Source organism: Cheilinus undulatus, linkage group 10, assembly GCF_018320785.1.
Source record: "Cheilinus undulatus linkage group 10, ASM1832078v1, whole genome shotgun sequence".
Lineage (NCBI taxonomy): Eukaryota > Metazoa > Chordata > Actinopteri > Labriformes > Labridae > Cheilinus > Cheilinus undulatus.
This window is the reverse complement of record NC_054874.1, coordinates 34911644-34939103: the sequence shown is the minus strand read 5'-3', so window position 1 is coordinate 34939103 and position 27460 is coordinate 34911644. Positions and strand designations below refer to the sequence as shown.

Below are 27460 nucleotides of genomic sequence, written 5' to 3'. Positions count from 1 at the left end.
TTGATTTCCATTTTAAATATTCAATAAATTGCTGCTACTAAAGGTGGCTTTAAAAGATTGCAAATATCCTCAGTGTTTCCCTTACTGTTTGTGCATTCAGGAACTATCCCATACATCTATCTATTCATCTATCTATTCCTTCATGCATATTGAAGCTGCAATATGCTGCTGTAATCTTTTGTCTTGATTCATTAAGGTGTTATGCATTGAGATATCATTATGGTTTTGGTTGTAAATATTTTTACTGTTCACATTAGTGTACAGGATTAATACGACACAACTCCCCAGTATTGCTCCATGTTCTTATGTGGGCAACATTTCATTTTAATTTTAGAGTTCATGAATGTACCATGGGCTGCAGTGGGCCCCTGGGTCATAGTCTGGACACCCCTGGGGTAGAAGATCCCATCTTTGTTGGTCATCCTGAGTCTGTAAACACAAAAGAGATGATGATGATGATGATGATCATGATCATGATGGCATTGCATTGTGGGAAGTATATATTGCCATTTGTCACAAACTTTTGCCCTTTATAACAGTTCATCAAACTACACTATAGATGCTCAAAATAGAAATCTTAATTATTTCTACCTTGGTTTATCACACAAGTGCACAGATAACTTCAAAGTCAGTGGCCAGATTCCTTGCCTGTCATCTGCTAAATCCATCTGGTAAAATATTAATTTCAAACACTTTCCAGTGAGAGAATGATCTTAAGATCTGTGTCATTTGAGGAGAAAGGACAGTGATGACAGGCCTGGATTAGCTGTATTGTAAGCATGGCAGCAATGGTGGCCAGTGAGGAGATTAGCCCAAATACAGCTGTAGTGGCAGTTTTATCAGAGCTGGAGAGCATTTTTTTTATTAAGAAAAGAGTAAAAACTGCACTGAGAGCTTTCCTCTGTGGAAATCTAAAACATTTCCTGTGACTTACTGGGGAAACCTATATATCAGTATAATATACTGAGATAAATGGTGTCATCACTGCAAGAGCATGTGACTGCCTCCGTCTGCACTGCCTCTGGCTGCATGAGATCTAACAAAACTGATAATCCATCCCTAATCATTGTGTATTGTCTTGTATTGTATTGTTTAAGTGGCTGCTTTGGATTCAGAGCTCAGAATGTGCTGGAAGACATAATGACACAGGCCCAATTGGCAGGAAGGCACCACTTTTTAACAGCTTTTCCCCATTGTTAGGTCATATCAGTGCATTTAAAGAAAACAGGGAGTATAGTGTCAAGTAAAAACCTTGTGGAGGTTTGACTGATTTGACAGCCTCCTCACTGCAGGCAGAGCTCAACTCCCATCTAATGGCTAGTAGATGTGCTGTATGGAGTTTCCATACAATGAAAACAGAAGCAAGTGCGACACCCAAAGTGAAAGGAAATAAAACATTGCTTTGATAAAGTCTTTATTTCTTTTAGTAACTAATAACATAAACACTTACACCTTACAGTGTTAATATGAAGATAACACAATAGTTCATAGTTTAGAATTATCAACTGAAAAAGTCCATTTCTAACACTATGAAGAAGTATTGATCTTAAGTTGGCAGTTGGATCTTAGGGCCAAAGAATGGAGAAGACACTGAGAACACTATACTGATTGTTGCACCAAAAGACTAACATCTATTGGTGGAGGCAGTGTGATGGTGTGGGGCAGCACAGGAAAAGCTAGACTTGTCATCACTGGAGGCAATCTCATTGCAGAGAAATATCAAAATGAGATTCTCCAACCAGTGGCAATCCCATATCTGCACACTTTGGGACCGAACTCTATCCTCCAAGACGACAACTTTTCCCCCACAGACTGGGCTTCATCAGAGACTACCTCCAGAATTTGTGGGATCAGCTTGGGCATGCTGTTCATGCCAGAGTGAACGACACAACCACATTGGCTGAGTGTTGAAGAATGGGATGCCAACCAACAGCAGTGTGTGACCAGGCTGGTGACCAACATAAGGAGGAGATGCCAGACTGTTTTGGCTGTGTAGGGTTCTTTCACACACTACTGAGCCTCCTGTTTGTTACATGATTAAATTGTTAAAATGGCTGTTTGACTTGTTTCTTCAGACTTCAATCATCCAATCCATTAAACAACATCAAACAAGAATCAATGGCAGATAAAAAAATACTGTTTGGCATTGGCAGAGGAGATCTGGCAAATTTTTAATGGTTGCAACTCACATTCTCAGCTCTGCTGCTCATCCCAAAAATGCATGATCCTTACAAATGTGGTATCATTTAAAAGGGAAAAACTGATTTTCCCGTGGTATAAGATGTATTACCAAGCAGCATTGTTACAACAAAGAAATAATCTGCCAAACACATATTTCCATACGTCTCGTGACAATTTTAGACACTGCAAAAGTGTCAGTATTAACTCTGACAGTGTTTATTTGACTACACAGATTTTGCTGTGCATAAGCAGTTTTACCAGCAGGCAAGGGAAGGCAACTGCCAGGGGCACAGTGCTCCAGGGGACCTCAAAATATAGTTATTATTGTTGTGCATCAAATATGAGGTATATCTCCAAAGTTACATTTACAGTTGGAATGTGTGTTTTCATGTAAATTAATGCCAACAATAGAATTCAATTATCCAAAAAAAGTCCCAAGGGAGGACCCCTGTCTCAAAAGGAAGGTTCAAGCACCTAAAAAATGTCTTCACATCAATCAAATATTAGGTAGATCCCTGTAACTTGTTAAAACAATGAATGGGTTGATTACTGAGAGTTAAAATGTACGCAACAGATTTAAAAGAAATGATCTGTGGCCAAAAAAATAAAAAAAAATTTAAAAAAGAGCAGATATTACACCAATAATGCGAATAATTATGTTTTATAAATTCAACCTGGTCTCGTCAAATATTACAATGTGGTGAGTCTAAATTATCATACTCTTCCAAAACATGATGAGCAAGAGAGTAGTTCAATGTCTGAAGATTTAGTGCATATTTGATTTTTGTATTTCTCATTTAGGTATCAAATTATTTCAACGGATTATGTTAATTTGCTATGATTACTTGTATTGTTTTTTTTACTTGGGGCCTCAAAATGACTAAAATCACCCTTTTTGGTAGGGATGATAGCCAATTCTTGTTTTTGGTCTTTGATTGGAGAACTTTAACCAGAGAAAGTGGATTAACCATCTGAATTTAGGACTGAATTAACTTATGCTGTAGTGTGGGATGATATAAGTGTATTATTTTTTTTAATTCTGCCACTCCTATTATTGCTTTTCATGCTAAAACAAATCGCAAACAACAAACCTCAAACTGCAGGTCCATTAACTGGATGAGTAATGTGCACTTTTGTCACCAACTGGTTGCCACTCGGCTCCTTCCGTCTTTTTCCGCCTCCTCATTAACATTCCTCACTTGTGGGTGTGAAGCTGAAAGGATCTCCGGCGCGCCGAGCGGAGACGCGCAGAGTCCCTTTGCGTTCAGAGGAGGAGGAGGTGTGAGCTGCCGGCAGGAGGACAGAGTCGAGGAAGAGCGGAAGAAGAGACAGCAGACCTCCCTACATTGCAGGCGACCATTCCTCCACGGAAAGGCAGAGAAACGCTCCTCTTTGCAACAGATTATTTTGGTTTTCCCCCCAAGGCTGAAGGTGTCCAACATGCCTCGGATCTAACGTCTCTGGAGGAAAACGAGGAATATTAAACTCCCCTGGTGGATGTGGACACCTCAACTGTGGACATGGAAAAGATAGTGAATTTATCCCTTTCTGTGCTGCTGGTTTTATGGGGATGCGCGCACGGAGGCTCGCCCAGTGTCCAGATTGGTACGTATCCATGAGTTCAGACGCAAAAAAGATCCTTTAAAAGAGACGAATTTGTGCGTAAAATGTGGAGGAAATGAATAGAAAGCGTGTTTTACCAGGAAATCTGTGCAGGTGTAACTGGTTTTTATTGGTTCGGTTTCAGGGGGACTTTTTCCAAGGGGCGCGGATCAAGAGTACAGCGCTTTTCGGATAGGAATGGTTCAGTTTGGCACCCAGGAATTCAGATTGACGCCTCACATTGACAATCTGGAAGTGGCGAACAGTTTTGCTGTCACCAACTGCTGTAAGTGCCAAAACCTCACAATTTCCACCGTTTGAAAAAAGCAAATCTTTCTTAAAAGTGTTGAAATCATCCTCAAAATGTTGATGCTTTTATTGTGCGTTATCATAGCATGCGTTTGGATTCCTTTTTTGTGGCTTTTACAAGGAGAAAGGACATTATCTGTCTGGTATTTTTATGTCAGAGACCGTATCGAGGCTGCAAGCTGGTTAGTTGAGGATGAAAAGCATTGTGTGGGCAGGAGAAAGTTGGTTTCCACAGTAACAGTCACATCCATCCTCCGTTTCATTCCTTCAGATTCATGGATCAAGCAAGACCACGCTGCAAAAAATATCAAGGGAAAGCTTTATTTTAAGCTTAAATCGCTTTTTTTTCTTTGATTAAAGAAAAAAAACCGTTTGGAGTGAGATTATTGCGCCTGATCCAACATTCTCTGTATCAAATATAATTTTCTTTGAGCTGACAGAGCAGAGATCAGACTTTTCCTTCTTTGTGCCTCGATAAAAGAAACCCCTCTCTGAAAGGAAACACATTCAACATGTCTCACCACATGATTTGTTGTTTCATCTCATGTATTGAGAAGGTAAAATAAGATCTAGACTCTGTGATGGGCATTTTTGCCGTGTGCAGCGCTGTCACGTCTTTAGCCAGCTCAGAAGGAGCAGTGTTCATCCATTGTTGTCTCCTATGAGAGAGCCAACACAGAGATTTACGTTGAACGTCATGCGTAATATCTGGAAGACGCTTTAACATTTAGTAAGGATTTAAGTCGAGGCAAAATGATCGGCAGCTCCATCGGGAAACGCAGGGGTTAATGGGTTTTGACCAAATCACGACTCTTGATTCAAAACAGTCTGCCTCACTGCTTCTTTTTTCCAATCTCAAAGCTGGGAGTTTCAGTTTTAATCAAGTGTTTCTTTGATCAGCAGCATCTAGATGGGGACTATTTTCTGTCAAGTAGCCGCAACAGGAGGAAGTAAACGGGTTCTAAGGTCGCTATTTTTAATAGCCACAGCTCGAACATTTCATTAGGCGGTTGCCAAGCGACTACTCCTCTCAACAGTCCCTCACACATAAATCAAACGCCTCTGATTGGTGTGCACATCGTTCCAATCGATTTCATTACCATATAAAAGCTTCCTGCTTGGAGAGGCACTGTGCGTGTGACGGATCACAGCGAGAGCCGTTTCCATGTTCAACATACAAATGTCAGTGTGCACTGGGTTGTTAGGAGACATAAGAACATTACACAGCAAACTTAAGACAGGGATTTGTTTACAGAAACTGGGAATGATGCATGGTTTATACGTAAATTTATCTATATCCAGTGGCGATCGTAGTCTGCTGGGGCCCTGGGCAAAAACGCACAGTAAGAGGGTAGGGGTGGTGGGGGGGGGGCTTCCGAACCATATCGTTACCATTATGTTATAACCCCCCCAAAAGAAAACTAAATAAATGAAAGAAAAAATTCCAAATTTCTTTTTCAAAGTACATTCAACAACTTGAAATGGGAAATGATAATGATAAAAAATCATTTATATATATATATATATATATATATATATATATATATATAACTAATTATGATATTCTGCTTTTAATTATTATAAAAGTAGAATGATGTCTTTCAACCTTTTTCCTTCATGTTTTCTCAAACTTTTCAGACTGTCACTCCTAAAATAATGGTGCCAGAGACCAGGGACCCCCACTGTACCAGAAGGTGGTTGATAGTTGATAACACATTTGAGAACAATTATTTGAAGAATTACATATGAACAGTTTTTTAAACATTACTTTGATTGTAGCTTGACATTACCACAGTTTTATTACCTCTGCCAAGGAAGTTATGTGATCAGCAGGGTTTGTTAGTTTGTTTGTTAGCAACATAACTCAAAAGTTGTGGACAGATTTTGATGAAATTTTCAGGAAATGTCAGAAATGGTATAAGGAAGAACTGATTAGATTTGGGAATGATCCAGATCCCCGTCTGGCTCCAGGAATTTTTTAAAGGATTCTTTACTATTGGGAGATAGGGCTAATGGCGGAGGTCTATGCTCTCCGAGTGTTTTTCTAGTTTAAAATGTAACTACTTTTATGTATAAATCTTTACAAATATACAATTTGAAATTATTTAGAAAAATTCTTCATTTTTTGGAAGACAACCCCTTCTCATTCTCTTCCTGCATGCAAGGAGCTACAAGCAGCATGCAGCTCACCCCCAAAAATGGATTCAAGTGGGCCTTTAAGTCTCACCTTTGACAGAACACATAGTCAGCCATAATTTAGAATATTGGGGAAGCCACAGGGGTAGAAGATTAGATTTCTGGGGTGGCCCTGCGTACCACCTTGGCATATACCTGCGCTAGCTTCAGTGTTTGAAGCAGGTATGGCTACTTTAGTACTTGGGATGGCTAAAGGAAGCTTATTCTCATTGCACTAGGACCAAACTTCTACATTATTGTTTGATTATCTCAATTAGATAATGAGGATTACTAATAATTTAATCGCAGCAGCAATAGATATAGTTCCAACTAACTAAAAATGCTGAATAAAAAAATAGACATTTTCAATGATATTACCAGATTATATTATTGAAGTATTTTTACTTATAAGTGCATTTATCTTTATTTCATAGAAGCATTTTACATTCACAGTCTCAGTTGGTTGTATCTAATTCTTTCTTGTAAAGAACATAATATATGTTATAGTTATATATGAAAAGAATGTAAAAGCATTTGGTCTTTGCATGAGATTACTAGCAGCTGAAGTTTTTAAGGCCTTTGTAGGAGCCAATGCATAGAGCATTATTTTAACCGATGTGATTAGCCAGGTAATCAGTTAAAATTGGATGCTTGTGAGTCAGCACCCAAATCACTATTCAGTTACACCGATTCTTAATATTTGTAATCATTTCAGATCCACATTAAAGCTCTGTCTAAACTGTCACACAGCAGCCTGCCACTGTTAGCTGTAGATAATGGCTACTGCTTTGCTGCCATAATGCTCTTTAATCAGATGTAAACAACAGTGAGCTGATAGCACCGATAGCATCTCATAGAAACTGCTCTGTTTAGCTCTTTTTGTTATTTAGAAAATACGGATAAAGTTATATGTAGGCTCTGTTAGGTTATATTCACATATATCTGAAGCTGCTATGACCCAATCTGATAAATTGTGCCCAGTTTTGATTGAATGAATATGGACACTGATGGTGGTAAGTCATGTGGGTTAATCGGTGAGTCGGTAGGGTCAGGTGTAGGGTCACAGATGAACAGGAAGATGGGTGGCATGTGTGGTAGGAACACATGGTTCTTACCGTCGCTCACATGAAACAAATCAACAATTAAACCATTGGGATCTACAGTATGTCATCATATTATATCATTATTAGGTAAAATTCGCCTGTTTTAACATTTTGCTATACATGGGAACATCAGCCAAAAGCAATTTTATTTTGGACATCTGTTTCATTTGGACACACATTAAAGAGCATTTCATGCACCGATGCAGGTGACTGCATCCTTCATGGCTGATTTTGTGAAAAATGTAATAGTGTAATTTGGCTCTCATATGGCCTCAGGCTGTACATTGTCATAGTCTGCTTTTTAGTTTTGGCTCTTCTTGATTCGGTGTCTTGATAGCGTGCATTGCTGCATCACACAAAGTCAGAATTTTGATCAAATCAATATCATGCAATCCTCAATAACGCTTTAGTAGAGTTTTAATTGTGTGTATAATGAACTTAATGAAGCTCCTCCTGCATGATGATTTAAACAGTGCAGTTGTGATTTTTCAGACTCTGTGGTAGGCAAATGTTCATGCCTCACCTTTAACAACATAATTGTACAGTAAAAGAGCTGCTAATTCTGCACACTTATCCATGACTCTAGAAGGAGAATGACAGGGTTTATAAAATGAACAAATGATTGGACTGATGCAGATTTGATTAGTGATGCTGAGGTGAGTTGATGATCTTCATGCTCATGCTGAAAATCAAAATGTCAGATAATAATGAGCGGACATTTTTTGTCCCTCATCATCTGCACCCAGGCTGAATGTCTGCTCACATAAACACTGCTTGAGTTTTCCCTGTGCATGAACTCTATCTTTCTCTTCTTGCTGAGTAGGAGTTAAAAGTAGGGGGGTGGGCAGGGGGGTTGTTCGTAAGCCGGTAGATGGCAGCCTGCCTCACAATACACCTCCATTATAGTGGATTAAAAACACCATTCTGCCTTTAAAATATGCTTCATAAGACAGTGCACAGTTGAGAAAATAAGGGAATCTTGATGCTGACATGACACATTGAAAGGTAAAACTGCGTGACTACAAATTTTTGAGCTTTTTGTTGGGCTCCAGGCCTCCTCACACAATCTATTACTGAAATGCTGCTGCTGAGATGTGTCATTTTTGTCACACAAAGCTTGTTTTTCTTTAATACAGAGGAAAACATGATGGAAAAATGAAAGTAAATACATTTTTATACAATGCTGAAACTGAGAGTTGGATTTTTGCCTCTGTTTGTGTCATCCTTAAATAAGAAGGGAGATAAAATGCCAAACATGGCGAGAGCTTAGTATTCAATGTCAATATTACCAAGCCATGAACAAACTTGGTCTGTAGCATGAAATATAGAAACTTTTATGAAGCAAAGGTTGGCAAAAATGCTTGAATATGTGATATATGCTGGCTTACACTATATTTAAATCAGTCTCATTCTTCATTAGACAGTTAAAGTTAGTTAAATTTCTTGTCTCATTTGATAAAGCTATGTTTTTGAGGGAATATTGTAGAAATAAACAGACTAGCAACATATGGATGTGCCCTCCTCAGACACATCCCACTCTGCTCATACTCGGCCTGCTGCAGCGTGCTCCATCAATGCAGTGTGTCAGAGACAGTGGGAGGGAGGATGATACATTCCTCCATCAATAACAGTTCATCTGGACATGCCTGCATCTGCTGCCAAGACCAGAGGAGTCACTGGCAGTGTATGTGTGTGTGTACAGTATGTGTGTGCAGTTTTATTATTTTGCCATCCGACCCTAAGCAGTAAGTTTAAAAGATTCTTGTTCAAAGTTCCCAGAACAGAGACACCTCAGCCCCAATAGGTTTTATGACTAATAACTTACAACACTTCACTGCTGTAAAAATAACACATTTTTACAATGGAGGTTGAATTTCAGGAGTCTATATTGTTCTGTAGTGTTGACATTTTCAATTTTCAGATACAGTGGTTACCAAAAAAACAAGTCAGAAATACTAAAACCTTTTTCCCAGTGAAATTCTTCAGCAGTGCTGTAAAGAAGCTCTGCCGTCATTGCACCTACGACATTTATACTGATTCTGCAGCAGAGTAATATTGGTGTTCTTGTCTGTTAAGCTAAGTGTGGCCCAGTATAGAGCTAAACAGTGTGGTCTCGGATGTAAAGACCCCATTCATTTTCACCAGAGCTGATTTTTTTTTTTACTATGAGCCACATTGTCAGAAATATCCAAGTCAGACTTACTACCAAAGGTGTCAAGTAACAAAGTACAAATACTTTGTTACCTTACTTAAGTAGAAATTTTGGGTATCTATACTTTACTGGAGTAATTATTTTTCAGCAGACTTTTTACTTCTACTCCTCACATTTTCACGCAATTATCGGTATGTTCTACTCCTTACATTTTAAAAATAGCCTCGTCACTCCTATTTCATTTCAGCTTGTTTTCATTCCGGCTTGTCATTGTTTAAAAAAACACACAGAGAAGTATAAACATAATACCATTCTGACACCCTACTGGTTTAAACACAATCCATCGCACCTGCGCACATAACACAAATCATGTCACACTCCAGCAAGGAAATAGCAGATGTATGTAGCCTAGTAAGAAGATGTCCGTGGCAGAGACTCAAGAGAACTTGAGTGAAATGTCCCACCCAAGCACCAGCAAGGAGGTTGGTAGTACACATACATGGCTCTTGAATGTATTTGCATTGTACTAAATTGCATTCATTTTCAATGGGCATGAATGCGTCTGAAACATGTGCATCCCAATTTTTTCAACATTAACATTTTAATATAACATTATAGCCATTATGGCTTTTAGAAAATGTTTTTTGGGGAGGTGGGATAGTGCACTATAGGCCCCTGTGGCACGATCTAAGCTTTTGTACTTAATGGCATTTTTTTCCCCTTACATTACTTATAAGTTAAGTATAAAAGTAATGTTTATATAGAACTGTTTTTTTTTTTTTTTTTTTACTTGAGTAAAAAGCTTTAGTTGATACTTCAACTTCTACAGAAGTCTCTTTAAACCCTAGTATCTATACTTCTACCTGAGTAATGACTGTGAATACTTTTGACACCTCTGCTTACCACAAGCTATCTACAGTATGTGTGAAATAATGCTACACTGGAAGCCCGGATGAGTTGAATTTACTTAAAAAATTTGAGGAAACCGGTTGCCCTAAAAAATGTAACTAATTTATAATTAAAACTTGAGTGAATTGAACTTAAGTTTTTAAGACCAACAAACTAAATACCAAATTGATTTAACTTTAAATCTCTTGCAAAGTCAGTTGCTCCCAGTTGTTTTGGTTATCTGTTCTTCAGTAATAACAAATCAACTCTATGTCAGTGGTAATTCAACTCCCATAGTGTTAAATTTAACACCTAAGCTGAGTTTATATAGTCCTCCAATAGCAATACATCTTAGCATTTAAGTTTTTCTTTTCCAAATATGAAGGTGTTTTTTAACACCATAGTAATTGCTTAAGTGTATTACTTAGACAATCTAACAAGAATGCTATTACATAATTGAGACTTAAGGTAAGCAACAGACACTTAAACTTTGCTCACTTATGCAGTCCCTGTTGTTTCACACATAAACTAACTTTGTTGCCACAGGCAGGAAGTCACTTACTCAGTAAACAATTTCATTCATGGTGGAAAGTTTAAAAACTTAAAAATCTTGAACAATCCACCAGAAACATGAGCAAAGACTCCAAGCAATAGTTACTGTATAATAGGCATCATCTAAACATATCCCAACACAATTCAAAACATCTCAAACACATATAAACACTCTGCGTGAGGGCATCATGGGAAAATTATTCAAATTTTGAAATGAGAGTGGGCGGGGCTTAAATCAATTGACTCTCTGCAGAGTTGATGGGATCAACACTGTCAAACAACTCCAACACTGAAGATACAACGCAAAGGAGATGAAGAGGCATGGTTATGACTAAAACTTAGTATTTTAAAGGCATTTAACTTAAATTTATTCACATATTCAACTATGTCTACAAATTAGTAGAATATACTTAGCATTTTATAGTAATGTAATCAAACTTAAATAATTTATGTACATTGTAATTAAATCATTTAATTAGATATAAAGTCCGGGTTTACAGCGTATGAACTCCTGTAGCAGGTAAAAGTTTGTAAGAAAAACAGTTTAGTTGTGATCTCTGCTGAAAAAAAATCCATGGTATCCACAATCTAAGTGTGCCACATCATTGAGCAGTGGAGCCTCCGGTAACTCTGGATGTGTCTACTGCACCCACAAACTATGACTGTCCATGGCTGATGACTATTCATGCCCCATATAGTATGATGCAAAATATACTCAAAACTACAATATATTACAACATTATCAATTAGAATGTAAACCCTGAAATAAAGAAAAATGTTTAAAATTTTGATAAACTATCCTTAGAAATGAATAAGATTGATCAAAATGGATTGTGAGATAGTCCGTTTTCAAATGCACAGAATGAAATGTTTTGTAGTCTTGAATATTCAGATAGCTAGCTCCGTTCATGCTTTAAATGTATTGTTGTAAGAATTGTACAAAATGTCTATGAAAGATTTGAATGGTGACTTTTACATCCAGAACCAGAGCCACAAAAAGTGAGCGGGCACTGTTGAGCTCTATACCAGAATTATGGCACTAGAATTTCTTGACATTAGATACTATTTTTTAGTCAAATTTGGCTGTGCTGCAAGTAACAGAGTATTAAGCAGGCTGGTAGAATAGAAAAATCTTGATTTGGATCTCCATAAGACAGGTAAGGAAGGCAGGCACAGTGGCTTACAGTAAAGTAATACCTCCATGTCCTGTACAGGTGAACAGAACAGGCTACCAACGTCTTTCATGGTGCTACTTTATCCTCGGAGCTGACACTGAACCAGCAAACATACTGGACTTGTAAAGGTGTTATGAAAGCAAACACTTGAGTGCCATTGACGTATATATACTTCATTTAAAAACCACACTTGAGTGCCATAGATGTATATATACGTCAAAGTGTTTTTCTGGCGGCTGGTACAAGGGGGCACTCTTACACTCCCTGTGAGTAATTTTGGGGCTTCTAGGATACGTAGTCGGAACACTACAGTCAGAAGTGATGGTAGATCAAATGTCAGAGGTGGAGACCCTGGGGTCAAAGAGCAGAGCGATCGCTATGGAGGTAATCTAAGCTAAAAGTTCTAACTGAGACGCTGGAAGAAACTTTAAACTTTTCACTACGAAATCGCTTACTCACTGAAACCAGCACTGAACTTAACGACAGCGAATCCAGGGATTGGCGCTTTAATTCATCTGTCTATGCAGTCAAGAGGCTAAAGAATGCCGTGAGGTTCCCCCCGCGTGTGTCTCAGAAATAAGGCAGCCTCTCGCCATCTTGATGCATACAGCAACAAGAAGAAGAGGACATGGGCATAAAGGGAGGTCCCGTGGAGGCGTAGTTCCAGAGTGTGAATGGCATGACAGACTCTCTTTCACAAAAATGCATTTTTCTCAGCTTTCTAGAAAAAAGTGGTCTGGTAGCACAGCCTGCTCATAAATCTATAGGATCGGTTTTATTTATAGAGTAATACATGAGCATTGTGCAGAGCAGGTCTACTAGACATTATATTATATGTATTAGATTTTATAAAATTAAAGGTTTATAGAATAACATTTGATCCTAATAACAAAATCTAACCACAGACTAGCTACTTGCCCTGGTATTCATAAGCCATTGAGATCTCGCTGAAAATATACTTTGCAAAGTCAGAGTTTCATAGTTTTGTATAGCAATGTATTTGAACACATAAATATGAAATGACAAATACTTGCATTGTAAATAGACAGACAGACATACTGGAAAATGTGATCTTAAAATGACAAATGTATGATGCTACACTTTAGGTTGTTAATACTAAACTTGGTATTGAAGTTAAAACTCTGGTATCTTTACAGCACAGCTTAAGTCACTTTATATAACAGAATTACAGAAGCACTAGAGAGCATGCAGTTTTTTTTGGCTCATATAATGATACTTAAGCTCCTCTTTTTCTTCTTCTTCTTCTTCATTCCAAATTAGTGGCCCATCCCTGATCACTACATCATTGTCCTACCACAGAAATGCTTTTTATACCAGAAACATGCTTCTAATGGCGCATTCCATTCAATCCAATTAATGTAACAGAACACCTGCTAATATAGAAACAGTCTCTGCATCTGAACTATTTCCTGCACACTACATAGAAAGGGCAGAGCATAAATTTATGCATGGAGGTAATTTTACTGTCACAGGTAGTCACAGTTGTACAGTGTCTAACGACTTGTTAGCCCCTTATTACTGGACTGGAAAGAAGACATCTAAAACAAAGTCTCCTCTGTAATCTTGTCTTTTCTTCCTCATTGTTTCTATAATTATTTAAAATGTATTTTTGAGGGACAGCGCTGATCATAGCACAAGGGAATGCATCCAGAATTGAAGGGTCAATGTCTTGTATTGATTGGAGATAAGTAGAGATGGTTGCGAAAAAGAACTGTGTGCAATAGGATATAGAGTTATAAGAGAGCTATAGAGTTATAAGTTGGATTTATTAATTGTTAACATTTTCATTTATATAATGATGATCAAATGTTGAGTAGGGCAGCATCAGCATTGCTGTAGCTCTGGTGACTGCCCACTTAAATACTGCTCTACAACCTGGATGTAAACAAGTGCGATGGACAAATGGCATCTTGTGGCTTTTAATATCTATTTTGGGTATTTTTGTTTGCCTTAATTAGAGAGATAAGACAGTGGACAGAGCCTGAAACAGGAATGGGAGAGTGGGGAATGACAGGCGGTGAAAAAGCCACAAGCCAGATGTGAACCTGCGCCGCCTGCACACATGGGTGTGACCTAACCGCAACGCTATCTGCGCCCCATCTTGTGGCATTTTGGTTAAGAAAACAGAGATTAAGTTATGTGTGGATTATGTAATGTTGACAGGAGCGATATGGAACCAGCATAGGCATGTGTAAGCCCACAAGGAGGACAAAAAGCTTGCAGTGCCTCATAACCAGCCCCGGTGTCTGCACTTATCAAGGTGCACTTTATGAAGTGGTTGGCTGGCTGTCACTGAGTCTTCATGGACAACTTCATTTGCATATTTTTGTCAAAAGGCCATTCTGGGTAAACCCCCCTCATATTTATGTAATATCTTGACAGAAACCTCCAGTATTTTTAAGCTTCATTCCTCCAGATGGATTTCTTTACAGGTTGCAATAGTTTGCTCTGAGCTGGTTTCAACAAAAATAAGGTCTTTGCTTCTTTGCTCCCTGGACATGGAATAACTAATTAGATCTAGCCCAACTGGATCATTTTAAAGCCATGTGTTTTCAATGTAGCGGTCTATTTTAACTATGATTGTGAAAATAACAGTGATTGTCTCAATAATTTGTTTTAATTCTTTCTTTGTCCCTTATTTTTGTTGTAGTTTTACCTTTTTCTAACTGGAATCATTGTACTGTCTTGGCCAGGTTGCCTTCAGAACAGAGGTCTTCAACTTAAGGGACTACCTGACTGAATAAAGGTTTAATGCAAAAAATCAATAGTAGAAGTAAGAAGTACAGATGCTTTAAAAATGCAAGTTTTATTGAGAAAGTGCAAAGAAGATAAATAAATCAGTTAACATTTAGAAGCGAACTATGACTTATGTCTAGATTGTCTAGATACAAAAATTTATTTTTTTGTGTTATAGCAGCTGATAGTTAAAGAAAAGAAATCACCCAGTACTGGGTACTGAGATTGTTGCTGTGATATAACAACAGTCATTTATATTATTTGCTTTCTTCATACCTAAGTTTAAAATTCTGGTATCATTACCACCCTCGCTATTAACCCACATTTGACATGACTGGTCCTATGATCAGTCTGCAGCATGTGAAGCAGCTACAGTTTGCACTTTAGTCATCAGCACTATGACAGTAAGTGTCAAACACGACACTTCGGTTGAGAACTTTTGGTGTTACTTGCATGACTGATGCACACACTACACCATCGTTCACTCAGAAGTTACACTTCTGATTGGACCACCCACCTACACAATGGCAGTGTTATTTATGAAGGCTGCCATTGTTAGCTTTTCTTCAGGAGGGATTGGTTTTCCATAAATACAGTGTTGACATTACGCGATGCAGTTATGTTTATGTTAAGTGTTTGTGTGTTCCAGCTGAATTAGATGTTATATTTAGCTTCAGTCCGTTCCCATGCTTTTATATCTGACGCCAACCCCTTTCAAAGCTAACCACTCTTCCCCCTGTGAGAGCAGTTTGAGGTCACCCACAGCCGACCAGCAATTTAACACTTCAAAGTTCTAGTTTGTCATGCTTGAATCACGTCATACTGTAATTTCACACATGCACACAGTATCTCAGGGAGGCACGCATTCAGGGGTCTCGCTGAATGATCAAAAGCCTTAAACAGACCGTATACACACAGCACAGCATCAGTTATAGCCAATTTATTGTTCACACTTAATTAAGTGCATTCTCCTCCATTTTCAGAGGGAGCTGTGAAATATTAAATAGGCCTGGGAGCTGGCCGGTCACAAAATGAGGCTAAAGAACCCTCTGTGGATCTTTGCTTGCCCTGAATACAGCCCCAAACCAAGCCCTTACCACTCTGTCCTCAAAAAACACAAGGCTGAGATGGCATCAGTGACAGAGGGATTCAAAGCTCTCAGCTGGGAGTCAGCTTCATCTCATATCCTCCAGTGCCTCCGAGGCAGGTAGCTTCAACGCATGTTTGCCCAAAGCTGAGCTGGAAAAACTTGTATCCTCCAATGACAGTGGGTAGTACATCTTAAATTTACTCAAAACACAGATTTAGACAGGATAATACCTTTAGAAGAGGATTTATTCTTTAGAAAGACCAAGATAAAACTAAACTTCACAGAATCTGACTGGTGACTTGGGTTTGTTTTCTGACTAACTCAAGCCAAATCTGTAGAAGTCAGGGAATGCCAGCTCTAACCATGCAACTGGATTGCAGTGTTAATCAAAACGTACAATGTCAAATGTTCATCAATGATCTTTTTTCAACATGAAAGATGAGACTGTGGAATTAAAAAAATGACAATAAAAACTTAGATAGGTATGCTTAGTTTGATGATAGCTTTAATCTCTTTTGCATGACAGGTTTTGTATCAACTAAAAACCACTGGCAAACACTCCAAAACTTTGTAGTAAGTTCTGTTAGTTAATATTACTCCAGTGTTGGAATACGTGTAGAAACCTGCTGGTTTAAAGCTTGTTTTATTTACATTTATTTAACCAGGAAAGCCTCACTTAAATCAAGAATCTCAAGAGTGTCCTGGCAAAGACAGGCAGCAGCACAATTAACAGAAATTACACATAGCAGTTACAAACACAAGCTAACCAGTCCTGAGTCACAAAGCACAAAGTCATTAGTCAAAAACATCTACAACCTGATGCATCGTCCTCAAATACCTTCAATCTGCTTTTGAAAAGATTTAAAGGGATGGGCTCCCCCACTCACAAAGTCTCCTGCAGCAGATTCCAGGCTGCAGGAGCAGTGTACCTGAACTCCTTTTACCCATTTCAAGATGAACTTTGGGTACAGATTGCCAAAGTAAATCTTATGACTGAATCACAGAGCGAAGACAGTAGCTTCCAGTAGGGATGGGTACCTTTCACACTTGAACTGGTATGGTACCGATTCCCGGAATCGGTAAATAACAGTACCGATTTTTGGTACTTTTGTGTGTGAATAGTATGCAACAGTGCTTAATTTGTAAATGTTCAGGTCCCAGAACGCAGACCGGGTTTTGTTCCGGCGGTAAGGGGAAAACAAAAAAGTCATGGAATACATCAAGAAACTAAAAAATCAGTGCCTTGTGTAAAAACGGGCCAAGAAGATCGTGTGACTGCCAACAACCTATTTATCTAAATGATTAAAAAAATCAGCTGCAGAAAAGCACATACAATCGCCAGTCAATGGACAGCGTCTCTCTCCCTCACTCTCTTTGAGCAGCAGCTGTCAGTCAAATCTGCCGCGTTTCAGCACCAAGGACAGCTCATTTAACCATCAGCATAAACACTGCTAAACTTTCACAACAAAAAGCTTATTCTGTTGAAATAATTATTCATTAAATTGTACCTGTCACTTCATTTAGTATTTAGTAGATATTACTCTATTATCCAATCAGAGCTTGTCTGCTAAAACTAAACTTTTCTATCAGCTGATTATGGATGATCCTCTGTCTCTCATCTTAGTGCCTTTTCATTCAAAGATCTGTGGACTGCTTCCACAGTTCACAGCACACATGCCCACATTATATCTAAGCCAAAACAGACAGCAGAAAGGCTGAAACTACAGCCCTGCACAGCTCACATGTCAGAATTCACACACTTCAGGCGTCACTGAATGATCTGCTGACAGCTTGTTTTATCGCGTAATAAAGCTGTAAATGCATCCAAAAATAATGATAGTCAGCGAAAATAAAGAGCTCATGTTAAGGCACGGCAGCCAAATTTATAATTAAACTTGGTCTTACCTTGATATAGCAATATGTGACACTGTGACACGGATGAACAGCTGCCTTTTTCTCTATGGGCTGTCCTGTTTGTCCTGCTGTGATTCAGGTACCCAGTGATAGCAGCCTGCTAGCGGGTGTTGCTAACTCTTCATCTCAGCTCTCAGCTGCCTGTACAGGTGACGGTGACTCAGTGTCTGCAGGTACATCAGCTGTTGTTCAAGCGACTGCTGCTGATGACTTCTGAGTCACAGCTGTTTTTATTTTTTTCCTTCATAAATGTCCGTTTGTCCATTTTGTTAGCTGAAATTAACTCTCGCTGCTAGTTTTAACTTTGAAAAGAGCGCTTGATTGTCTGTGATTGGTCGGTTGTTTACCGATATGATGCTTTTGCGCACAAGTCAGGATGTGATAGGCTGATATGACGCTTTTTTTGTTTAGCCTGCCTAACCATAGGCTGCAACATACAGTCACACACAGTCTGTACTCCTCTACACACTGGACAACTAACACGCAATGTTATGTTTACACACTTGCTGGCAGAAATGTATCATGCACCCGCCTTCCCTGGAGGTGCTGGATCCAATCAAATAAGTGCCGGTCACAATCTGAGAGGTGCCGGATCTTGTTCCGGCGGGATTCGGCCCAAATTAAGCCCTGGTATGCAATAATAAATGTTATATAACCTCAAAACTTCTGAATATAGACATTTATTTCTCAATATCAAGACATTATCAAATATCAAATATATCAAAAAAACATCAAAGATCGTTTGTAATGTAATATCACAAGTGTTTTTACAAATTACTCCAACACAGAAAACCTAAACTACTATAACTACCCAGTAGTTTTTCTTTATATTGCACAAATTAAAACCCATCCTCACTGCCTCCTATTCCTCTAATTTCCCCTCTTGGAAAATGTGCGTTGGGGTCCATGGAGGGCAAATAATTTTAGAACAAATGAACAATAGAGTATGGCGTCAAAATAAGTAGATAAATAAATAAAGTTATAAATTTTACCATTTGAAGTTTTACAAATTAAAGTAAACAAAGTACTTCCTCTACCATGAACTACGTGTAGGCCTACTACAAATCTTTTTTCCTCATGCACTTTTTTCAACAAAACTAAGATGTTATCTTCTCTGGTAAAAGCAGAGTCTGCTCCTCACTCATCAAACAATCATGCCCCCATCCACGCAGAAGCACAACTGAACCTAAATATGGTAAAATGTAGTGAAACATAGTAAAACGTACTGAGTTCATTACGTTCTATCCGATTTACTGCAAAACATTAATAGAAAGTGACAAATTGTTTCATTTGCAGTTAGGACAAGCCTGTGGCTCTGTCACTATTTCAGAATCACTCTGAATCCATCCATCCTGACAGAGCACTTCATAGGGCACCAGCTGTGCCAAGTTGGAGAGATGGAGAGCAACTTTTAGGACACCCTCACACTAGGCAAAATTAAGGCCATGCCTTAGTGTTATGAGAGAGGGGGAGGGGGTCGAACGATCAGGAAACAGCAGGAGCCGATCTGAATCACCAATCATCACACTGCTTCCTCAGATTAAAAGTTTTGCTGTGTTAAACCTTGAACTTTATGTCACAAGTATTGCAACATAACCTGCATCGCATTTTGAAAAGTGGAGCGCTACCTTCGACCGCCTCCTATCAGTCATGCTTGTTTTGTTGATTCAGTCTGCCAACATCATTACCCTTGTGCGTGCAATGCTGAGTTCGCATCTGGCATGAAAAATTGGCTACTCTTCCACTCTCTTGCAGTCACAAGGATGCATTAGGTACCGATACATGGTACCGTTTGATTTTACGTGAATCGGTATTCAGATGTACCAATGGAATTTGGTCGGTACCCATCCGTAGCTTCCAGCACTTTTCACATGAATGAAATCACACAAGTATGAAGCTAGCATATAAGTATAGCCTTGTAAATCAGGATATGCCAATGATTTAACCTACTAGTGGTCAGGGAAGGTCACCTGACTGGACCATACAGAATATAATGAAGAGTTAAGACTTAAGATTTGTTAAGAACCTGCCATTGAGGAAAGGCATGCATATTTAAACAACACCATAATCAATCAGAGGAATCAAGGTTGTAGAAACAAGTCATTTAATTTCTCAGCAGTAAACAAAAACAAGACTTATTTCTAAAATAAAAACCCAGCCACAACTTTGACTTATCTACAAGTTGCTTTTCTAAAATATGAAGCTTAATTTTAGCAAACTAAATCAGATAACATGCAGTAACACTGTGATATTTTCAGGGATGGTTCAGTAGATGATTGATGCTGGCTAGTAAAATGTCTGCAAGATGTGTTTAATCTAACATGAAGAAAATAAAAATTCAAGTTATGGTGAGGAACGTTTTTTCCCCCATTACTTTATTTTAGGTTTTTCCTCCTATATAGGAACATGATACAAGAACAGCAACTTAAAAAAAAAAAAAAAAATAATAATGTATCTAACAAACACACAAAATAAATAGAATATTAAAACAAACATACATACAAACATACATAAGTTCATATGTGTCCTTGCAATGATAAATATGAAATATAAGTTAAATACATGCCAACATGACATTTCAAGAAATCTGAGCAATGGGTAAAAATTTTAGAAAAGTCATCCAGATTTTAGCAAACAGCTCTTCTGCTCTTATGAAGACAAGTTGAAATCATTCACAATCAAAAGGAGCTTCTCAAGAAGTTTATATGGTTATGCAGGGAGGAGCAATTCTGTGAGGGAGGTCCTAAAAGGAAAACAGCAAGATCTTTTTTTATTTTCATTTTAAACATCCCACTAATTTCTTGGGAATTAGGTGTCCAGAGTCTGGAGATGAGTTTGCACTCCCAGAGGCAGTGAAAATACTATATATCCCTCTTTCACAGTTAACGCACAGAGGAGAAAGAGAGGGATTTATTTTATATAATACAGCAGTGGTAATATGCAGCCTATATAAAATCTTGTACTGAATTTCTTGCAGTCTATGACATGTGATCGTAGATCTAATCAGGTCTATGGCTGTCTGCCAATCATTATCAATGTAAGCAATGCTCAAGTCTCTTCCCCAATTATGAGAAATATTTGGAAGGTCATATATGTCAGAGAGATCAAGTAAAGAATAAAATGATGATGAATAAAATGTCTGATTTGCAGGTACCAAAGAAAAACTGGTTTACACTGTACCATTCCATGGTCAGGCACAAAGATGAACCAACTTGCAACATTTGTTGGGTTTAGGGACCAAAATCTCTGGATTAGGCAGCAAAAGTTCACAGTTTTGGCAAAGATAATTTATCCAGGGTTTCACACAGCACTAAAACAACACTTTCTAAGTGATTTGGAGCAAAATGTTTGAACCTGATGCTCTCAAGTCTGTCGTTCCATCACCAAGTTAGCTAGGTTGCGAACTGGCACACTTCCAATTCAAACAAATAAGCCTATAATCTTGAATGTCTCAAACAAGGCTACTGTAAACTCCTGGACCCTGTGGTCTCTTAGAGTAACAGTTACCTGTTACTTCAAGTCTTTCTTGGCAGAAAGAGCCGAAGTTACATTAAGACTTTAAGATCTTTGTATGACAAAATGTACATGAGTGAGACTTTAAGCTACTTTGTTCTACAGTAGTATTATTGGACATCCCTGAGGAGAATTAGATCATTGTTAAGCCTGGGAATTTAGACTTTCTCCCACACTGAATAAGTTAATACATGATGGAATATCAGAGCCACCTGGTTGATTGTAATTGCCAAATGGAGCTTCCTTTTCTGCTGAGAAAGCCAGCACCCCAGGAAGCAGAGACCCAGGCTTCAGACGGATTTTGGCAGCAAATAATCTGGACCAAATTCTTGGAGCACAGATCCTTATCATTAAAAGATGTAACCAAGGCTCTGTCCTTTGTCCTCTATCTGGATGTCCCCTCCCATATCTTAAATCAAAGAAATAAAAAACAACTCGTTCATTCCTCTGCAGCCTTTTATCAACCTCTGAAATCTTGTACAATGATAACAGCAGACGACAACAACAGCATTTCATCCCACTGTTTAAATATGTGAACAAGTCAAGTTTCAGAGCTGGCCTGTTGCTGAGGCTGAGGATACATCCATCATCAGAGTCAGGCTCTGTGGGAAGCTCGAGTGATTATAGATCAGCTGTCAGCCGGAGTTCATTACTGATATGATGAAGAGCATCATTACGACACTGCATCTCAGAGCTTATGACAAACGGCACATTATCAAGAGCCAAGAACGGCAAAGACACATGAAAACATAAAACAGGGGTGTCCAAACTATGGGCCAGGGGCCAAATGCAGCCCGCGGTCCATTTTTGATCGGCCCGCAGCAAATTCTAGACATAAAATTAAATATGGCCCACATAAGATGATGAAGCTCGTGCTCAGCTGTATTGTACTTTTTAGTTGCAGCACTAGGCAGTGCTACCATGTTGACTCTGTGATCAAACATTTTGACAAGAAGATATCCTGATTGATAATGTCCTGATAGATTATTGCAGCAAATGGCAGCACCAATAGCATTTCAGGGGTGGAGCCAGTGGTAGCCATGGCCAAACAGGACCCCCTGAAATCTAATTGGCTACCCCAAATCCTGAAAATGACTGTCCATTTGCATTGTCAGCCATTAATAAACCAATTAGGTGTATTCAATCACTAAGCATGTATGAACTTACACTGGATTGGTCTTACTTACTTAAATATCCTCAAGACAAGGTATATGTAAGTGGCCCCACCATTCTTATATATTTCTGTATGTGGCCCTGAAACAGGCTATTTTCAGTCTTTGAAATTCTGAAAAATGGTGGAAAGGCTGTTAATTATTTCTGTCTGGCTGTCTCATGTTCATCAACAGGCATTTTCTTATTAAACTTTCAAGTTAGATAATAGAACTCTAAATAACAGCACTTGCAAGTTGCCAGTGTCTGGTTTTTAGACATGAAAGTACAGTGCTTGACAAAATTATTAGACCACCACCCAAAGTAAGGTTTATGCCACAGCTGCCCTAGATTAACAGCATTGATAATTACTAAAATCATTTTTTATGTTTCTACAATGGTTAATACACCGATATGTAGAAGGTCTTTAAATCAAATGATATTTTTAATGCTAATATATTATTATTATTGTTATTCATGAATTTTCAAATGTACTGATTTACAAAAAAAAAAAAGAAAAAAAGTAAATCACATTATTATTTCTTGATTAATATGTCAAATTATAGTTATTTACTTGAATTCCTGAACAGAAAAATGAGTTTTAGTGGTTGAATGTTATGCTTGATTAATTTCTGACTTCTCAGAGAAGCCCAGTGAGCTGGCTCAAATTTGAGTATAAAAAGGTGAATTCAGTTTGAAATTCCTCATTCCTGTTCAAAATGGTAAAATGTAGAGAGCTCACTGAAAATGAAAGAGTCTGCATTAAAGCACTTCATGATGCTGGATGGTCTCTGAGACCAATATGACAGGTGGTCCAATAAATTTGTTAAGCACTGTATGTCATTTATTTCATCAGCAAATCTGCTCCTCAAAGCCCAGACAGGAAGTCAGCTGCGAATAGCACATGGTGAGCTGCCATCTTTCCTTGCAAAACAATCAGTCTTGTAATCAGTAAAGAAAGTAAACACTAGTAGGGCTCATTTTTCCAAGCCTGTTTAGCAGGACATTATACAGGACATAGGATACGGTATATTTATCAGTGTTTATGGTTCACCTGTCACCAATATAACCTGACACATCAGATTCATACATCAATTGCATGGGATATATACCACCTCTATTTGGGTAACCACCCATACAAAGAGCTTGTGAAGGGTAGAAACCTTTCAGAAAAATCATGGAAGGTAACTGTTCAAACATCTTGTATACCACATTTATTAGGAACCAATCAGAACAATAAGATATAGTGACGTAGTAGGCATGGTCCGCTCCAGTAAGTATATTACTTAGCTTGAGGTTGAAATGCAGGCACAGTAGTTGTTCAAGGCTTGAGCCAGTTGGTGAATAAAACTTATGCCAAGGTTGGCTGGTGGAAGAACAAGAACATCTTTACTGCCAAGGAAGTGTTCAGTATACTTTTTTGTTCTTCTTTTAATAAAGAAATGGTGTCCAGATCTGATAAAAACTGCAATATCTGCATCCAAGCTAATGGCCTCAGTGGTGGCAGCCATTGTTTACCAGCTTGCAGTACAAGTAAACCTTACTCTTAATCACAGCAAACTCATGGGTGAGGCTGGCTGGGAGAAGAGCAGAAACATCTTTTGCCTAGAATATTTCAGTGCAGGTCTTTGCACACCTTTGATAAATACATGCCTAGTTCTGGTAAAACTGCAGCCATTGCAAGATGGATCTTCTTGATGACAGACATGGAACCTGGAAAAATCTGTGGCTTTGCAAGATCATCCCCAACTATCCCCCTCAGTGCAACACAGTCTCAGTAGTTAGTGCTTGCCCTTCCTATTAGAGGCAACACCAGTTCCTCTTAGAACTGGGTTAACCAGGAGAAACTGACAAAAGATCTTGAGCCTCAAGCTCGGTACATACAAGCAAATCTTTGATCTGAACTGGGCTTTATGAACACAAGCTAATGCTAGCATGTTTGCTGACATAATGTATGCATCACAGTAACTAAGTTTTTTGTTTAGCATAAGCTAGCAAAAGCCAAATTGAGGCCTTGTCCACATGGAAACAAAAACGATATATTTCCGTTTCATTTTGAAAAAGTTTTCCGCAAATGTGATCATTTCAGGAAATGTCCGCGTAAGCACGGAACCACTGAAAACGCTGTAGTATATATGACAAGCCTGTAAGTGGCGCTGTAACACTGCAATGGAAATGCACCAAAGGAGAGAAGAAGATTACAGATTACTGCCACAATCTTTCTCCTAGTTTCCCTTCTGGTTGTTCTCCGTGGCGGATTTAAGAACATCTGCTGTTCTTGGTGGTGGTAAAGTAGCAACAGATTTGGCTGTAAATGCTATAATAACCTCAATAGCTTCTGCAGCACAAACACACCGCCATTATTGTTTAGTTCATCTGCTCATGCAGCGTGATTGGGCTACGCTATGTGTGACGTAATCGTTCAAGAAAGATGCGGTTGGCTGTCCACACGGAGACAAAATGGTAAGGGTTTACAGATTTGTTCACTTTTTGTTCAAAAAATAGTGTTTACGCCTCCCCAAAACTCCATTTCTGTGTGGATGAAACGCCGATATGACAAAATCCTTTTGCGTATACAGTACTCCTGAATTCGTCTCTGTGTGGATGGGTCCTGAGTTAAACTGGTCTTTAACTAGAGCTAAAAAACAGTGGTATTTAACATATGATCAGGTATAATAACAAGGAAGTTTAACCTCTGGATTATTTATTATTGCTTGTGTTAACATATTAAATAATATGCTATAAAAACATAAGTTACTTTTCACAATTGCTAAATTAAAGCAGCTGGTTTTGGTCTATAAATCTGAAATTCTCTTCCCTGTAATGAACTTAAAGTTCTCTTAACTGCAGATGAAAGAGAGTCTTTAATTCACTGAATAACCTTTGTGAAGTCTGCACTCATTAACATGCAGAGAAGAGAATCTGTCCTTCCATCATGGCGTGATTAAGATTTGATCCGGTCGCCTCGTCTGGTCTAACAGGGTGTTCTTGTCAAACTTATTAGGATTTAAATGTGTGTGTGTGATTTATGTGTGTGAAGGAAGAGAGTGAGAGAGAGGGAGAGGGAAAGATAAAGAAATGGGAAATGATGAATGAAAATGACAGGACAGAGCAGAACGTCTTCACAGTGTGATAAGCCAAGCAGAGAGCAGACATGTCCCTCTGCTCAGTGTTAGTGTAGTGTTATGTTTCACTGGGAAAAATGTAAATGTAGGAGCGAGTGTCTTTAGGCTGGCTGTGTCCTTTTGTAAAGGGCAAGAGGACTCAGGCAGGTGAAAACAATGGAGAATCTTTGAACCAGCTGTCGTGCAGGTTACAATAACTAACCCAGTAAACTACTCTACTAATTTATACATTGACTACAGAGTGATGCTGAAGGCCTTTCTTTTGTTCTTAATTTTTTGTGCCATGGTTGTCATTGGTCTGATTCCCTCTGTTACCCTTACTTATAACATTCTATTCACAAATACTCTACCCATCATCTTTGCAAAGCTTATTGGACATTTCTTCTGTGCCAACCCTCAATGACTTCCTTATGAAGTTCACCTGTCCAACTACTCATTAACAAAAGCACTGTATCTACTCAGCCAATCACAAAGTGGCAACCAATGCATTTAGACATGTAGACATGGTCAAGACAATGTGCTGAAGTTCAAACAGAGCATCAGAGTGGGGAAGAAAGCTGATTTAATTGGATTTGAATGTGCTATTGTTATTAGTGGTCTGGGAGACTTTTGTCAAATTCACTCTACCATTGTTGCAGCAGAAATGAATTTTTCAATCTTCAGTTATCCAGGTTTGATGAGTAGATGTAAATTTGAACCTTTCCTGTTCTTAACTGAAGGAATGACACCCGATGTGGTCATCTGCTGCTGTAGTCCATCTGCTTTGAGGTTTAGCATGTCCTGCTCTGTATTGTATTGTACTATTGTAATGAGTGATTATTTGATATATTGTTGCTTTTCTATCAGCCCAAACCAGCATGTCCATTGTCTTCTGACCTCTGCCAATAACAAGACAGTTTCACCAAGAGAACTACTGCTCACTAAGTATTTCCTCTTTTTCTGTCCATTCTCCATAAAGCCCAGACATAATTGTGCATGAAAATCCCAGTAGATTCGCAGTTTATGAAGTACTCAGACCAGCTCATCTATTAGCAACAACCACACACTTTCAATGTCACATAACTCACTTGTTTTCTCTATTCTGGTGCTCAGTTTGAACTTTAACAGATCGTTTTGACCATGTCTGCATGCCTAAATGTATTGGCTGCTACCATGTTATTGGCTGATTAGATATTTCTTTAATAAATAGTTAAACAGAAATACATAATAAAGTGGTGGGTGGGTGTGTATAGTATTGCCAGTTTGGAGAGTATCCTGAGGTTGTAGAGGGCAAAAAATCGTGAGAATATTGTGGGAAGTGAAAATTTTCAATGCTGTGATTTAATCTCTGCTAAATGTCTTAAACTTCTTATATAAGACAGATATGGAAAATGGTATTGCTTGTCTTGGCCAAGAGGCTTAACTCTCTGTCTGTGTTTCGTTTTGTGCTGTGTTGACTCTATTTGACTGTTTTGCCAACAGCTATACCTTGGATTAATAACTTCTGTCAAACTGGCATTGGCAACCCCTCAGACAACTTAGAGAACTAACACAGAGGCCTGATGAAAACATAACTAGTGTTCGCTTTGTTGACTTCATTTGGAGCTTTGATGGAGTTGAAACATTTCTTTTTCCTGTCAGCGGTGCTGTAAAGCCGTGTCTGTAGTGCAGACGGGTCCTTTGTGCTCCTGTAAGAACTTGTTCCCTGATGGTCTGCTCAAACAAAAGCTCTGTTCTGGACTAAAGCCAGCACATCTCTGCAGCTGTTGGCTTGTCACTTACATTTTCTACAAACC

General features: G+C 38.5%; 1 protein-coding gene across 5 annotated transcripts in view; it reads left to right on the top strand.

The window, feature by feature from the left end:
- The first annotated feature begins 3456 nt into the window (after window positions 1–3456).
- gria2b (glutamate receptor, ionotropic, AMPA 2b) overlaps window positions 3457–27460 on the top strand; it is a 126716-nt gene continuing 102712 nt past the window's right edge. For all 5 annotated transcript variants that reach the window (XR_005992448.1, XM_041797306.1, XM_041797305.1 and 2 more), the window contains exons 1-2: window positions 3457–3786; window positions 3929–4069. Coding sequence is in view for 4 of the 5 variants with exons in the window: in XM_041797306.1 (XP_041653240.1) it covers window positions 3702–3786; window positions 3929–4069 (226 nt within the window). In the remaining variant the exon portion in view is untranslated. The remainder of the gene's footprint in view (window positions 3787–3928; window positions 4070–27460) is intronic.